This window comes from Geospiza fortis, unplaced genomic scaffold (genome assembly GCF_000277835.1).
Source record: "Geospiza fortis unplaced genomic scaffold, GeoFor_1.0 scaffold53, whole genome shotgun sequence".
In the NCBI taxonomy this organism is placed as follows: domain Eukaryota; kingdom Metazoa; phylum Chordata; class Aves; order Passeriformes; family Thraupidae; genus Geospiza; species Geospiza fortis.
The window spans coordinates 575,967-591,447 of NW_005054305.1; the positions used below are offsets into that span (position 1 = coordinate 575,967).

General features: G+C 38.2%; 1 protein-coding gene across 1 annotated transcript in view; it reads right to left on the reverse strand.

The window, feature by feature from the left end:
- Nucleotides 1–13,943: 13,943 nt before the first annotated feature.
- SMCHD1 (structural maintenance of chromosomes flexible hinge domain containing 1) overlaps nucleotides 13,944–15,481 on the reverse strand; it is a 56,912-nt gene continuing 55,374 nt past the window's right edge. Inside the window, exons 46-47 of the mRNA XM_005418274.3 lie at nucleotides 15,352–15,475; nucleotides 13,944–14,367 (exon numbers count right to left, since the gene is read on the reverse strand). Of these exons, the coding sequence (XP_005418331.1) occupies nucleotides 14,265–14,367; nucleotides 15,352–15,475 (227 nt within the window). The 3' untranslated portion in view covers nucleotides 13,944–14,264. The remainder of the gene's footprint in view (nucleotides 14,368–15,351; nucleotides 15,476–15,481) is intronic.

Genomic DNA, 15,481 nt, shown 5'->3' on the forward strand with positions numbered 1-15,481 from the left:
CCTTACTGAAGTGTCTATCTAGGCATCACTAGCCGTGTGGTGCTGAGGATGTTTCAGCACGTGGGTGGGCAACCTGGCAACTCCAGCCTTTCTTCTCTGATGTTATTTCCTTGTTGGGGAAAAACATTTGTGCTAATTTCATTTATTTAAACAGCAAAACAAATTGGTGTATTACAAAGAGCCCAAACATTGCCTAGTTGTGACATGCATCAAGTGTTTGTGTTGGAACAGATGCTCTTTATTGTCACAGGTATGGTTTTGGCTGGAGCACAAAAGAAACAAGACTATTGCTTGGGAGAAGCTCTCAGCACGCCACTGCATCTGTTCAAGGCTTCAAGGCAGGACAGAAGAGATCGAACTACGTTATTCACCTGGAAGCATGACCTGAGTGCTGGAGCATGGTAAACCAGAAGCACACCACACTTGTGGAACAGCCTGTCTGCTTTATACTGAATGGTTGTGATGCCTAAAGAAAGAGTGGGATTAAGGTCTACACTCCTGCCATACAAAAGATAAGTGCTTCCTTATATTACCTGTTATATGATGTGAGAGGACTGACTGACATATCATCCACTGATATGGTTACCATGGTTTTCTGAGCAGAGCAAGTCTGGACATCCAATATGGGATGACAGTCAGAAGAAAACATTTTATTGCTCCACAAGACCTTTCAGTGAAGAGCCTGAGGCTGGCTGACACACATGTATGGGGCAAAGAAGTTAATGAGTACTGGAAGAAAATCAGAGGAGATTGGCATTTCTTGGCAGAGGGGATGTTAGTGGGAGGGTAGAAGAGGAAGGGGGAAGAGACTTCTTTTTTGTCAGCTTATCTTTGATTTGGTGAAATTGCCAGGTGACTTCAAGGGAAAAGATGTACAAATATTCCTTTGTTCTTTTCACAGCTACTGCTTCTCTAACCCGCACATACAGTAGGACAAAGCTGGTTTGTACAAAGCTACAGTTGCTACCTGTGCACAGGCCCTTCTAAAACCTGCAGGCAAATTGCTGAAATGTATTTAAAAGGCTGAGCTTTAAACTATGCACTGTTTACCCTTGCTGTAAAGAGTTTATTTGAATCTTGCTTCTTATGAAATGAAGAGTTGTCATACTTATTTTGATAGTTCACTTTTGATGGTAGTGCAATATTTCAGAATAAAGACTAAAACTTAGGGCATTAATTACTGTGCAGTCCTTTCCTCCTGTGCTACAGGGCAGCTTTCAGAGTTTCACAGCATGCACTGCCCTTCTCAACATGCTGCCCTCTGATTGAAAGTGACATATTTCAGCTTTCATGATACTTTAAAGATGAGCTGGAATGGAGAGCAAGGGAGTGGCACATGGCTTTGCAGTGTTTGGGACAAAGTTGTCAGCAGATTTTTAGACAATTACATTGCTCTTGATAGAAAATCACATGATTCTGAAGCTTGAATTCCTTTTTCATCAGTTTAACCAGTCAGTCTCATGCTGAAGTTCCTGGGGTTTGAACTAAGTAAGAAAGTTAAGTGAGTCTAACTATAACACGGTCAAGTTTCTATGCAGACATTATAATCTCATTTTAGGAATAATAGGTGTTGGTTTATTTAAAGGAATTGATTAAAAATGCAGTCAGTCCACTGAAAATTAAAAAAAAGAAGGTCTTGATGAAAACAAGAAGCGGAAATTCTTTATGTCAGTAAGACCTAATACTGTGATTCACAACATCAGTCTTGCTTCCTTGGAAAAAATAACTCCTGGCTTATTTCCCAATGAAAAAAAAATGAAGGAAACCTTCTCAACATTTATCTGATTCTTATTTATTTTACATTCAAAAAAATTACTTTATAATTACCTTTTTTGTTCTACAGATTTTCCAATAAATTATTCTTGAGAAATGTTTTGCATTGTATCCTAATTGTGTGTCCAACTCTGTATTAATCAGACTGCAAACCATGAGTGTTGGATTTCTCAGGGCTGCAAATAAATAAACTGGTGACAGCAGTGCTCTGGTTTGATCAGCTGAGAAATATAAATGAGCCGAGGGCAACATACTTGAAGTCGGTAAGTACTTCCCTCCCACAAATGTCAATGGGAATCAACAGCCCTCACCTCTGTGAAAATTAGGAATTAATCACCTAAGATTTGTTTCAGTCAAACCTCTGCTGGATAACATGACTGGATACCATCTCTGTGCATTTTCTGCCTCATTCTGCCACCTCATCTTGGAAATCTCAGGCAAGAATCAATAGTTTATTTAAAAACACCAAATATTCTGTTTTCAGACATGCTGGTTTAAAGTAATTCCATTACTTGGGCAGCAAAGTCCTTGGAGTACTGGGAAGTACAGAAAGGTTTTCCACAGATAATTGCCTTGTTGATTTTTTTCCCAGTACTGGCAGAAACTGGGTAGGTTTAAATATATGCCTCCTAAACTGAGAAACGGAGTAATTCTTATTTAAGAGAAATCTAGTTTGAAGTGATAAGCTGGAATCTGAATAAACCATGCTAATTCCAGATAATTTTATTTGCCAAAATTCTAACAAAACATCCATGTTCAGCTCTTACTCCTAATGAGCAGTAGCCATGTAATTAATTACAACTGGTAGACAGTGAGGAGTATTGAACTATGTATTTAAATTCACTCACCATGACATTTCCATTCTGAATCATAATATCCTTCAGTTAACTGAGTCTTTATGTAAATTGGTAAACATTTAAAATTTAGAACATCTCAGAGGTTTCAGCAGTATCCTTAAGTTGTCTATGAGATGAGTTTAGACTAATCTTGAATTTCCTTTTCCCACCTGAGATCAAAACCTCTTGGTGAGGATGGTGACACCATTTCCTCTGATTCTTTCAGACACATCTTACACTTCAGCATCCTTCCTGCTGCAGGCTGTACAGACGAATGTTCTTGATCAACCATGGACTTGTATCCTCTTTGTCTTTTATTGTTAAAAGGAAATATCTGTTGCCAAAAGAGGGTGTGGTTTTATATGGTCTTGGAAGAGCAGTGGCTACAGGGGTGATGGCTGTGGGAGAAGAAGTTAAAGATGAACGTTGCTGGCGTGTTCCCTGTGTGGGGGACTGAGAACTGGTGGATCAAATGACAGTAATACTTACACTGGACAAGTCTGTATGCGGTAGTAGTAAAATGAACTCATGGCTTTAGAATTTACTTCAGTGAACATAGGATATGAAGAATTTATGTATAGGAGCATATTTTCAAGAATGAACTCAGTCATGGACTCAATTCAGGGCATCTGGCACTATTTACAGCATTTGCTTTTACTTTAACAAGCACAGGATTTCAGGCTTGTAGAATGTTATTTAAAGTATTTTTTTAATAACAGCTAAAATTAAATCTAAACTTTAGGATGAACTCTGTCAGGAATTGTTGGTACTCTCTGCTCCTGTTGATGATGGGCTTTTCTCTTTCCTCCCTTTATCCATTTACAGAAGAACATGGTGGAGTCATTACTGCTCTAGGATGAGAAATGATTAAGGAAGGAATCCTGTTGTTTTATAGGTACCTGTCAGTGATGGTAGAAAATATGAACAAAGTCAGAACTCTGTTGTCTTCAGTGTTACAGTCTCGAGCTTTATGCTGAGGGCTGGTCTCTATAGAGAGTTTTGCCACTCCAATTACACCAACAGTGTTAAAGCCAGCAAAAGGTCTGCAGATACAGGTTATTGTGCATATGCTGAGAAAGCCTATTTTAATTTAGGAAGTGGTTTAACTGTGCCAGATGAAAATTCCTGTATTCCAGTAATAACAGCACCCACACTAAGTGTGATAGGGCACTGAGGTTAGGATGGAGAAGGAGGGAGTGGGAAGAAAGCAGAAAAAGAAGAGGGGTTTTTTAGTCTTTTCTTTCACTTTGTGTTTCTCTTTCTGAAAGAGATTAAAAGCTTATATGTGTCATTGCTGTTTAGAAATACATTAGCTACTATTTTGCTCCTTTTAGTTTTGATTTTGGAGAAATAGGACAATCTTTAAGAAGCTGCCTTGCTTCTTCTCAGTCTACACACTCAGTTTGAACAGTTTTCCAGCATTACCAACAATAGGCCACTTGAAGGCAAACATTCAATTAGTAAATCTCACCAGTTCATTCCTGCTGTTCCCTGAAGTTTGTCATTGATAGAGAAATAATGTCACAGAAGCTGTGAATATTTTTAAACTGCACTAGGGGAAAATAAATTGCCTGAAGCACAGTAGGACATTTCCTAACTGGAGGTCAGGGAAGTCACTGCAAATTATTACACTGTAATTTCACTGCAAATAGTGTACTGCTGAAGATTAACACAAATTATGGGGACAGTTCTCCTTCACGGAACCGACATCCATATCCAGAGCAGAAACATTAAGCCAAATGTCTAGAAATATCAGTTGTGTGTAACTGGAGAGATTTAGATAACTCACAAAGAGCCACTTCACTGAGTGTATCCTTAGACAGCCAAAACTTCACTGCCTCATGCATGAGTTGTCCTTTTTCCCTTGAAAAAATGGGAATGCTCCCAAGACCTTTATTCCTAGAGAGGTCTGCTAAGTTCAGTGGACTTTACAAGTTACAACAGTGAAATCTCGATGGAGAAGGAATGACTTATCATTGTTAGATTACAGGATGTATTTTGTTACATCAGTGTTCTCTTTTAAAACTGAGGCAGAAAAAATAATTTCTCTACCTACTGTGCTTCATTTGTCCTTACATTTTTTTTTAGTATTGCAGCATCTACATTTTGCTTTTTTATTTAAGTTCAAGTTCCCGGAATTCCAGCATGATTTGAGCACATCAGATTGTATTGCAAGAGAAAGTTAGTTCTGGCATTCCTTTGCAGAGAGCAATTTGAAAATTTGACTCAAACCCATCCTACAGACTCAAAAACAAAAAAGAAAGTACATATAATCATATCATTTTCAAATCTGACTTTTAAGCCAGCCTCCTGATTTATTTTTTTTTATTGTTAGTGCTTTGCAGTAATTCACTGTCTTTGTCCAACTGCTTCTGACTTTCAGCAGTCCTCTGGAGTTGCTGTCTAGAGTTGGCAACACAGATTACCTTAAGGCACTATTTGCTATGTGGCAGATTGAAAGGTAACAATTACTTTAATTTATTTATTTTTAGATTCTTTATCCAGTTAAGGAATCAAAGTTCTTTGCTCTTTTATCAACCTTACTTTACAATTACTTTATATCGTTTTCCTTGTGTGTAAGCTTTCTCTGGTAAGGGTCATATATCTGGAATAAGTTGCTGGTGTGAGACTCTTTCTTTCCCCTCAGTTCTGTCTGTGGTAACTGGGTATTTGCATTTTAGTCGCCCCCTCAACCTACAGACAGCACTTCATGCCTGACTCACTTTTTGGTGACTTGCAAAACTCTTCTGAGACATGTAAATGTTGATAATTTTTTCCAGGTTTTAGTAATTTTAATGTGAGGAGCTAGCTTAAAATTCAAGCCTAGATCCTTTGCATGGATATACTCTTTTGTTTTCAGGCAATTAACAAAAGACAAAAAACAAAAAACAAAAAACAAAAAACAAAAAGAAAAAAAAAAGGGAAAAAAAAAGCAGAGGTCCACAGCCAAACATTGCAACATAGGTTGGACACACATCCAGGGGTGGGAACAAGACAATCCTTTTCTACAGACTGTCTCTAGGGTCTGGTCCTGTTTTTCAATTGGCAAAAAGTGGTTACAAAACATTTTACACTGAAAGCAAAACCTCACCACTGTTAAGGACAAGGTTGGCTTGGGCCTTTTGAAGGTGCAGGGCCTCTGCGGGTTCCTGCTGCTGCTGCAAACACAGATGTTTGAAGCAGTCAGAATTGTACACATTTAAATGAATGATGGTTTCTGCCTATGAGCAAGACTTTGATCCAGTGTAGTAGAGGATCAGACTGTTAAAAAAGATAAGACCCGTATGCAGCTGCTCTCTAGTCATTGTTGGATCCTTGGATCTTTTTCTGATATATTAAACTTGGATATTTTTCTGATATATATATTCTATTATATTAAAGAGAGAAAGCGTTTGGTTATCAAAACTTAACTTTGAGTGCAGGTTATTAAATGAGAGTTATACCATCCAAAGCAGTCAAATTTTGCCACTTTAGCAGTCAGTGATGAGCAGATCAAATTTACTCGCCATCACCATCATGTACACAAATGAATACTGGAAGAGCCGCAATGTTGTCTTCCGAGGGTGGAAGTCCAATGGCTTCAAGTCCAGCAGTACAAAATAGCCAGCAGCTCACACAGAAGTCTACTGCTTCTCTGCCTACAGCAATGAATCCTATTTAATCATCTTTATTTTACATCCTAGAGAAATTTATACCAGCTGACTCAACCTGAAGTTTAGGAAGGAAAAAAAATCTTATAAAGTGATATCCAGCATTTCATGTCCAAAGAGTTTTATGTCCTTTGGCAAAGATAATCTGATAGCTCTTTTTTTCGTACTAGAGAGTCTGGTTTTCCTTTTTCTTTTGAGAAGAAGCTTACATTTACTACTTACAAACATTTCTCAACCTTTAATAAATATATATGTTATATATAGAAGACAGTTGTTTTTGAAAAGGTAAGCTGACAGGGGAAATAATAGAGATGAAAGTTTTATATGTTATGGATTCTGAGATGGCATTATTTATTTTTCACCCAAGTGAAAATTTGAACAGGATTTTACTATGTCTGTATCTATCTCTGTAGTTGCTTTGTCAAAGTGTTCCAAGAGCAATAACTGGCATTGCCTAAAACCTGAGGAATGTTCTCACAAATTTCCCTCTTTCCCAGGAATCAGAAGAACTGGAAAAAGTGGAGGCAGATATACAGTTAGTGTCCATAAAAAATGTGGCACGTACATTCCAAAGACAGAGCAGACTTAAAAGTGATATCTGTGATTTTGAAACATCTGAAAACTGAGAACAAGAGAACCAGGTAACAATTATTAAAAACAATTATTAAACTTTCTGATTCCCTAAGTTCTAACTGTATTATAAATGTATTTCAAAAAATTACATTTTTATGCAGAACACTGAATGCTTTGTGCTTTTCCAACTCAGGAAAAGGATACCAAATTTCTTTCCAGTTCTTGCCCCATCCCCTTCCCCCCGCCCCTGCCCCCCCAATGGCATATTTGTTATTATTATTTTTTGCATACAATCTCTGCACATGCAGGAGAGTTTTTCAACAAAGGAAAGGCTTGCATTTGAAGTGGTGTCATGGAAAATGTTCCACATCATCAGGTCCTTGACACATCACACCAATGTGTCAGCATGTCTTTATAAGGATCTGGAACAGTCAGTCTTGGCAACAGAGCTAACCAGCAAACTCTTTGACCCCAAATTCCTCTATTTTGATAATGCTATCATGCATTTGACACAGGGTCACTATTACCCTCTAACATACAGGAAACTTTCATAAGAGAAACTGAGTAATTCTTATTTAAGAGAAATCTAGTTTGAAGTGATAAGCTGGAATCTGAATAAACCATGCTAATTCCAGATAATTTTATTTGCCAAAATTCTAACAAAACATCCATGTTCAGCTTTTTCTCCAAGCCTGGCAGAGACCTCTCCAGATCCTCAGAGAACGCAAGAGAGTTCAAAAGTTCACTTGTTATTTGCACTTCAACACATTTGGTTAAAATAATATTTCCAATATTTCTTAACACTAGAAGTGGTATATATTACAATTCTAAGATCAGAGAAAGTAGAGCAATTCAGGGAAAAAATTCAACACAAACATTTAAAATGTATTTATGGCATTTAAGAACCAGTGTATCAATATATATGGAGTAACTATTCTCCAGCGTACTTGGCAATTTATATGTGAAGCTTATGAAGTAGATCTGTGTATATTCAAACCTGCTTATTTTTCTAGAAAATACTAATACTTAAGAAATATTAACATCAAAAATGACTCGGGCCTGCATAGCCTAGAACATGTTCCCACGCTGTGATTCGGTGGGTGGTTGAGTAACTGGGAATTGCTCTGGGAGCCACAAAATACCTCATAAGGATGATACAAAAACTAAAAAATTCAGAGTGCTTTCTTTCCCACAAGAAAAATATTTTATCACCAAACCATTTTTTAAAGTTAATTCTGTTTTCATGACCTTTCACCAACCCAGGGAAATTACCTGATCACAATGATGAGGAAAAGTGACCCATAAAATCTTCTGAAACAGGGTATTTGGCATAAATTTCAAGTCCACTGCAAAGATGTTTTGTAATGTGTGTTCACTAGAATTCTGAATCCATGCCTATTTATCAGTGTGGAAACAGAAACGGGCTTTAGGAGTTGTACTGGTGAGACTGTCCTTAATCTGCCATAAATCTCTCCCTCTTAGGTTGATGGATGTGTCCATCTGTCCTGATAGACTGGTCAACTCTCCTGCTGCTCCTTGCACGCTTACCTGGTATTCTATTTTTGGCAAGTCCAGCAGTTTCCATCTTGCTCATCTTCCCTGCGCCATCAGCATCCAATTGTAGGGAACATCCAATTGTAGGGAACACTTATCACACTTCTGAGTCTCCTGGGGACTCTCAAGTCATGTGCCAGTAGCCTCCATGGCTGCTTCATGTCTAATCCCAAACTGCTTCACTTCACATCAAATCACCACTTCGGATTTGAAGCAGCTGCCTGATACTGACACTTCATAGACGTTGTATGATTATTCCTCTACATTTCTATCTACTGATGAGGATCTTACTCTTCTAGTATACTAATTACAATCAACTTCCAATCCTTAGAATCTGGTTTAAACCCAGAGAAGAGTAATAAACATAATTCTATTCATACTGGCCCTATCACTGACCCTGAGCATCCTCTTAACTGCACTAAACTTCTGACTTGCCCAAAGTCTTGGAAGCACCCAACAACAGAGGCCTAACAAACTCTCAAGTCTCCTTTTGGGAGATGTGAAACTTCAGACCCAAATTTCAAAGCCAAAGATGTCTGATTCCTTGTGCTCTTATTGCTTCCTTCCCTAGCCCACACTCCTCTATTCGGGCTTTTCTGGGGACTCTTGCTTATCTTTGAATCTCGTTTATCTTGGCACAGGAGGGTGTCAAAGATTAGTAGAGTAGAGAGACTCTACCAGCATCACAAGCTTATTCCAGGAACAGTAAGAGGAAGAAGACCCTTTTGACTTTGAGCAGCATGACACAAGTACGGCACTCTGCCAGCAGTGGCTGGCCTTCCAGTGTTTGTTTCCAGAGAAAGGAGGACAAGAATGGTCAGATCTTGTACAGTTCAGATGCTCTGACATGGACCCCTAGAAGGGCTCAGTTCTGGAGGTAGAGATAATCACCATCCAGAGACCAACTGGATAAATCAGTCTTGGTCTGACCACCCACTTTCAGAGGGACTTTTGCCTTTCAAGCTCTGCATGACAACAAACTGCCTTTGGCATCCAAGGGCTCTCCACTTGGAATGCACTTACAAACTTCAAAACAGTGGTTAAAATGCCAGTGAAGGACAAGATTAATTGCAAGTTTGCACATGTCTGTGCAACACCACACTGCAACAGCACCACACCACAACTCACTAACTGATCTTACCAGTCCCCATTTTCATCATGCTCCTGCAGCAGTTTGACTCCACCAGCTGTGTCGTATGCCTCAGGTCAGTTCAGGTATGAATGATGCAAGATGAAGTTGTTACACTGAAGGCAGCTCTCTCTAAGCTATTATCTGCCAAAATTACCTGCAACAGCAGCAGGCTCAATTTCAGCATGTGAGGCCTCTCACTTGTGACCCAGCCCTCAGTGTGCTTCCACTTCAGCAGTTCTGCTCTGACTTCCCATCACTGCTGGGTTAGCTCTGGCATGCATTACCAAATTTACTCATGACTGCATCTGCCAGAAGTCCTTAGTATGAAGAAGACTTCCAACCATCCCTTCTCACTTTTCCCAGGACGGTCTCTGTCCTAGAATTGCCCCAGGACTCTATTTCTTTTCTGAAGAAAAGAAACTCTTGAGCAACTTGTAGAATGGCCTCCTCCATTGTTTCAGAAGAATTCTTTTCACTGCATTCCTCAGGCTGTCATGAATCTTCCTCTTGCTAAACCAGCTCTTCCAGTTTGTAGAGCAGAGCTGGACCTTTGATCTGCATCTTCTGAATCAGTTAGTTTAGGTTAATATACCACCACACAAGTGCATGCACATGCTGAGAGACCCTTAATTACAAAGACAGGCTCCTGGAACTAAGACAGGGCAGGAACATGACAGTCCACCTTTCCCTTTTCTTGTAAGGCAGCCTTTAGCTAATTTTATGACATTGCCATTTCATTTCTCTACTATATTTTGTTTATAAGAACAGGCTAAAAGCAGGAGCTGTATTTAATACGAAACATTTGTTTTCACTAGCTGTTTACTGGGGAAAGTTAACTTTTAAGTTTTTGGGATCATTCCCATTTTCCATTAAACAAAGTAGCAGCAACTTTTAATTCAATAGCTCAGTTTTTTATTCAGCAACTTTTTAATCTACCAATTTATTTTGTGTGTGTGAAAAATGATGAATCAGAGGTTGCTGCAGTTAGTTGGTTCATCATTCTTTGAAACTTAAGTACACTAAGGGAAAACAATTTTTCTGTTCTTGAAATCAGCCTTGACTGCAATATTTGCTGTATGATATGGTTTAATTGATTTACCAAAGTTGCAGGATGAGGGATAAAGAGGGAGTGAATAATAAGAAAAGAGAGCCCACTAAACATCTTTTCAGTAACTAGCAAGTAACATTCATTTTCTAAAAAGGGTGAATACTATATGATTTAGGCAAAGATTCTTGGGCTGTGTTATTAGATGAAAAAAATCTTTCATAATTTGTTCCTAGGTAAGACAGTGAAACACAGTTCTGCTGTTGTATAAAATATTTTTGATTTTTTGAAGGAAGGTCTTAGCAGCCCCATTTCTCTTGCGAAGTTCACCTGTGCTTGATGATATGCATACAAACAGGGCCTAAATAATGTAATCATAAAGATCAAGGCTACTGTAAAATAATAACCCCAAAGTAGTGAGTGGGGATTTCTTTAGAGCCCTCATAAATACTGAGTCCTATAAAAGCTGGTGAGAGTTGTAAGAATCCATTAACATATTATAAAATTTGTGGAATTTATGTATTTACAAATTGAAAGTACTGTATTTTTTGCCTCTAATAACTGAAAATTTTCCTTAGTTTTATATATAGGCTGGATTAAAATAAAATTGCATTCAATTAGTTTACACATGTACCTTTTCTAAGTCAGTTTTCATTGCTATAGCTGCCCTGCTCTTAGAACCATTTCACAGCAGAGCAGACATGCCACAGAGGCAGAGATAGAGGATAGGAGCAGCTAAAGCACATCCAGTCAACACAGTAGCTCTCTTGGAATTTTTCCACAGTCACAGTGGGTGTGGAAGAGCTTGTCTATGGAAATATAGACTAGAGGAACTGTATGTACACATGTACATATATAACTTGGCGTGTGTATGCACATCCACAAGTCCACACTCTTTATGAACCTGAAATTATGCCTGTTCCTGTGGGAAGATGATCTGGTGTGGCAGGAATGTCAAAATCCCTGTATACACCCTGTCAAGTCACAGGCAGAAAGGGACGCAAACAGCTGCTTTCTACTGATACTGCTACTGCTACCATCAGTAAGACACGTTCTACTTCCTAGATAATAAGCAAACTGACTTTTAAAAAAGAAAACTTAAAAAGTGATTTGGGCATCTCTTATGGTATACTGCATTCTGGCAGGTGAAAAGGAAGTTACTGTAGATCTGGTCTGTGAAGGTTGCCTATCCTTGCTGTGTCATCATGAAATGCAACTTTAATGGATTTTGTTTCCTAAATATTAAAAAAAAACCCCGAAACAGAACAATTTGGGAGCAGAATTTAGTGGGAGAAAATGTTGGTGCATGAAGGCAGATAATGTTTTGACAGCTCCTTAATAATGCTTTATTAAATATCCACAAAATGCCACTACCACAACTGCAGCAATGTACTATAATAAAAGTCTTTAGAACAGCTCATATCTTTGCTGTTAAAAAGCAAGCAACTTGCCTTTCTTTTCCCATTGTGACCAACTGAAGAATGAACCATTTACCAATGGTGGCCGCAAATCTCTTTAAAGGCTTAGGTGAAATGGAGTTTAGGATAGCAATATACTGCTAACTTAATCAAATACGTGCTTACTCTGGAGGCTTCAGCAGAAAACTTCCAGTAATTACACTGCTACAGTCTCTCAATGTCTCAATGGACATTTGGAATGCAAGTTTTTCATCCAGGCTACTGCTGTAGCAGAAACATAGCAACACCCTGCAGTGGTTCCCTGCCCCCCTTTTGCTCCCTGGGCATCCTCCCTTCCTCCTTCCCTCTCAATCCTCTTTCCTGAACTGCAGCTCTGGCTGATAAGGGGACTTTGGCCCTGGCGGAGGCAGAGCAAGTCCCATGGCTAGAGAAGTACTGGTGATACTGGGATTGATGTAGAGTCAGGGCCATGATACTGATGGTGGGGTTGTAACACCACAGGTGTGGTTTGGCAGAAAGGACTTGTCATCCAACCTGCCTCCCTGGGTTACATGGGGTGTCCATCCCCACTCACCTGACAGGCAGTCTCTGCATCCCTGGGTGCTAGTCAAAAAGCAGGCCCAGACCAAAACCACAACCACTTTCTCCCAGTTTCCTGCATGGATTTCCACCATCCCCTCATGAAATCAGTGAGGACAACACACACTGCCCAGCATGGCTGAGGTCCCTGCTCTGCTCTGTTTCACAGTAAAGAGTGGGTAAAGGAAAAAAATTGACACTTACCTTCAGAGCTCCAATTTGTTGCCATGACCAAATCAGCTGCCCTCAACAGCTTTGCAAAGCAGTGATTTGCACTGTAGCAACTTGCCATCACTCTGCTGGAAAATCCTGAAAGTTCCCTGGTGAAATTTCCTGAAATCTCTGATAGCTATTGCACAACACTGGAAACCATCCTTTTCTGTTTGCCTCTTCCACCAGGGAGATCCATCACATGATGCTAATAGCGCCTACACTGACTACCAAAGGCAAGAGATGAATTCCAACAGGAATACATATTTCTGCAGGAATACATATTTAATCCAATAAGATTCAAGGTTATCCAGAGGCTAGAGACTGAGGCTAGGTAGATGTCAGAATTAAAATAAATGCATTTAAAAGTACTATCAAGTAACTTGGTGTGGTGGGACAAATGATTACATCGCAAACCCTTAATGATGGCTACCTGATTCAAGTCTTGATGTCTAAATTTAGAGAGACAAACAGAAAAAAGGGCTGAGGTAGGGCTAGCTTAGTTTCCTGTTGGTGTTACATGTTATACTTGAATATATTTATTTTCTTTAAGAGTAGCATAATTTGATGTTTAACCTGTCTTTAAAGCATGAAGCTCTGGAAAACCTTCAACCAAAAATTACACTGCTTTATTTCTCCTTAATTTGGAGAAATTTCATTTTATTAGAACTGTCACAGAGATGTGCACCAGTGATCAGTATTCTAAAACTTCTAGCAGAAGACCACCATGTCTTTTTAAGTTTAAAGTCCTTTTTCAGAAAAGGAGTATGTATATAAAAATGCATGTTGCTGAGAGTACAGATCAGCAGATCTGGTGTCAACTCTGAGGCAGAAATTCTTTGAGGCAGATGTGAACCCACATGTCCATACCCCTGAACAATGTCTCCTAGGCTATTCACAGGGTTTCAACTAACAACTACTACACTTTTAAAGTTTAGCTTCCTACTCCTGCCCTATCTTTGTCTTTCAATCAAGTCGGTTTCCAGCTGCTTGCTCTGACTCTGGCTGAAATTCTGTCTTTAATCATGCTTGATCCTTTTCTGCCCTGTTCATCACTAAAATCTTTGCAATGCAGATCATTAAAGTGACCTTTGACTATTTTCCTCAAGTCAGCTTGGGATGCGTTTTAAATTAAAATCTCATCTCACGACACAATCTATTCAACACAAGTGATTGTATTGTCAGTGCTTTGTACTGAAGCAGTTTTATTGCAAAGATCTTTATTTTCATAAATAAAAAAGAATATATTTAAAACCTTTCTTTTTCACACATGAACATAAAAAGCCTGAAAGCTTTTAGAAATGAAAATTAACTATACAAAACTTGGGCTATCAATGTTAAATACTTACACTTTTGTTCCTACTAACTGAAATACATTTGTATCTTCTATCAGTATAAAAATCTTCAGAGTAATGGTAATACCGCATAAGTATTTCCTTTAACTGAATGAATTAATATTTTCCATACACAGCTTTTCCCAGCAGTCTCATCAGTCTATGCCTTTCTTTTCCGTGGAGTTCCATTAAGTTCTGAAGGGGCCATTTGCAGCACTTGCTGTTGCTGCTGCTTTGCAGGAGAGGAGATCCATTCTTCTGAGCTAAACAAAATATAGCACAGTGGCTTATAAACAAAGTTTTTCTTTTTTATAGATATATATATATCTATATATAATATAGATATAGCACAGAGCTCCCACAAGTATAAACAATATAAACCCCATATTTGTACACAGCTTTATATTACTGTATTTATTTCTTTAAAATGAAGAATAGCAACAGGCTAATATCAGTTTAACTACATAACCACTTTAGTTCTATATGTAGATAAAAATTAAAATAGTAACAAGTATAAAAAATAAGGAGACATACCAATATAGTGAACACTTGTTCTGAGATTTACAGAACACTACTGGGCAAGATTTAAATAATCTCAGAAAAATAACCATAGTTCAGCAAAGACAATGATGTAGTCATGAGGAGAGACATGAGAAATGGCAAAGACAGTTTCATGCCACTTTAAAGATACAGATATACCAATTTCCCAAATTTGTGTGTGTGTGTGTGTGTGTGTGTGTGTGTGTGTGTTCAAATGCTCATCAGCACAGAGGGAATGAGAACAGATACATGGGTAAAACACTTTACCACCAGTTCACCTCAGAGAGTTAGAAAAAAAAATGTAAGAATGATTCTATTACATAATTATTTCTGTGTTCATCTATCCAGTATTTGACAGCAGACCTTAAAAAGAGTTTACAGACCAAGCCATCTCAAATAGGTTTGGGTCTAACAGTGTGGAATATACCAGAAAGTATGGGGAATATGATGCACAACGATAATCACCAGTTCATAAAGAGAAACAGATTTAGAATTAGTAAGCAAATCTCTATATGAGATATAACTTTTAAATGAGGCAGAAACTTTTAGAAGAAATTAAAAATTATATTGAAAATCAGCTTTATGCTAACTCTATTAATTGTTGCTTATTAGATACAAATATGAATTAAAAAACATGCAGAATAAACTAGTTTCAGTTTTGAATTCAGATTATGGGAAAATAATGACTAGACTCAGAAAATACTTACCTGTACAATTTTTTCATTGTATCTTTTCTCATTCTTTTGGGAGGAGTGGGGGTGTCAGATATATCTAACATTATAGGTTGAAGTAACGATTCAGCACCTTTATCTGATAAAGCAGGAGTCATACCTATGA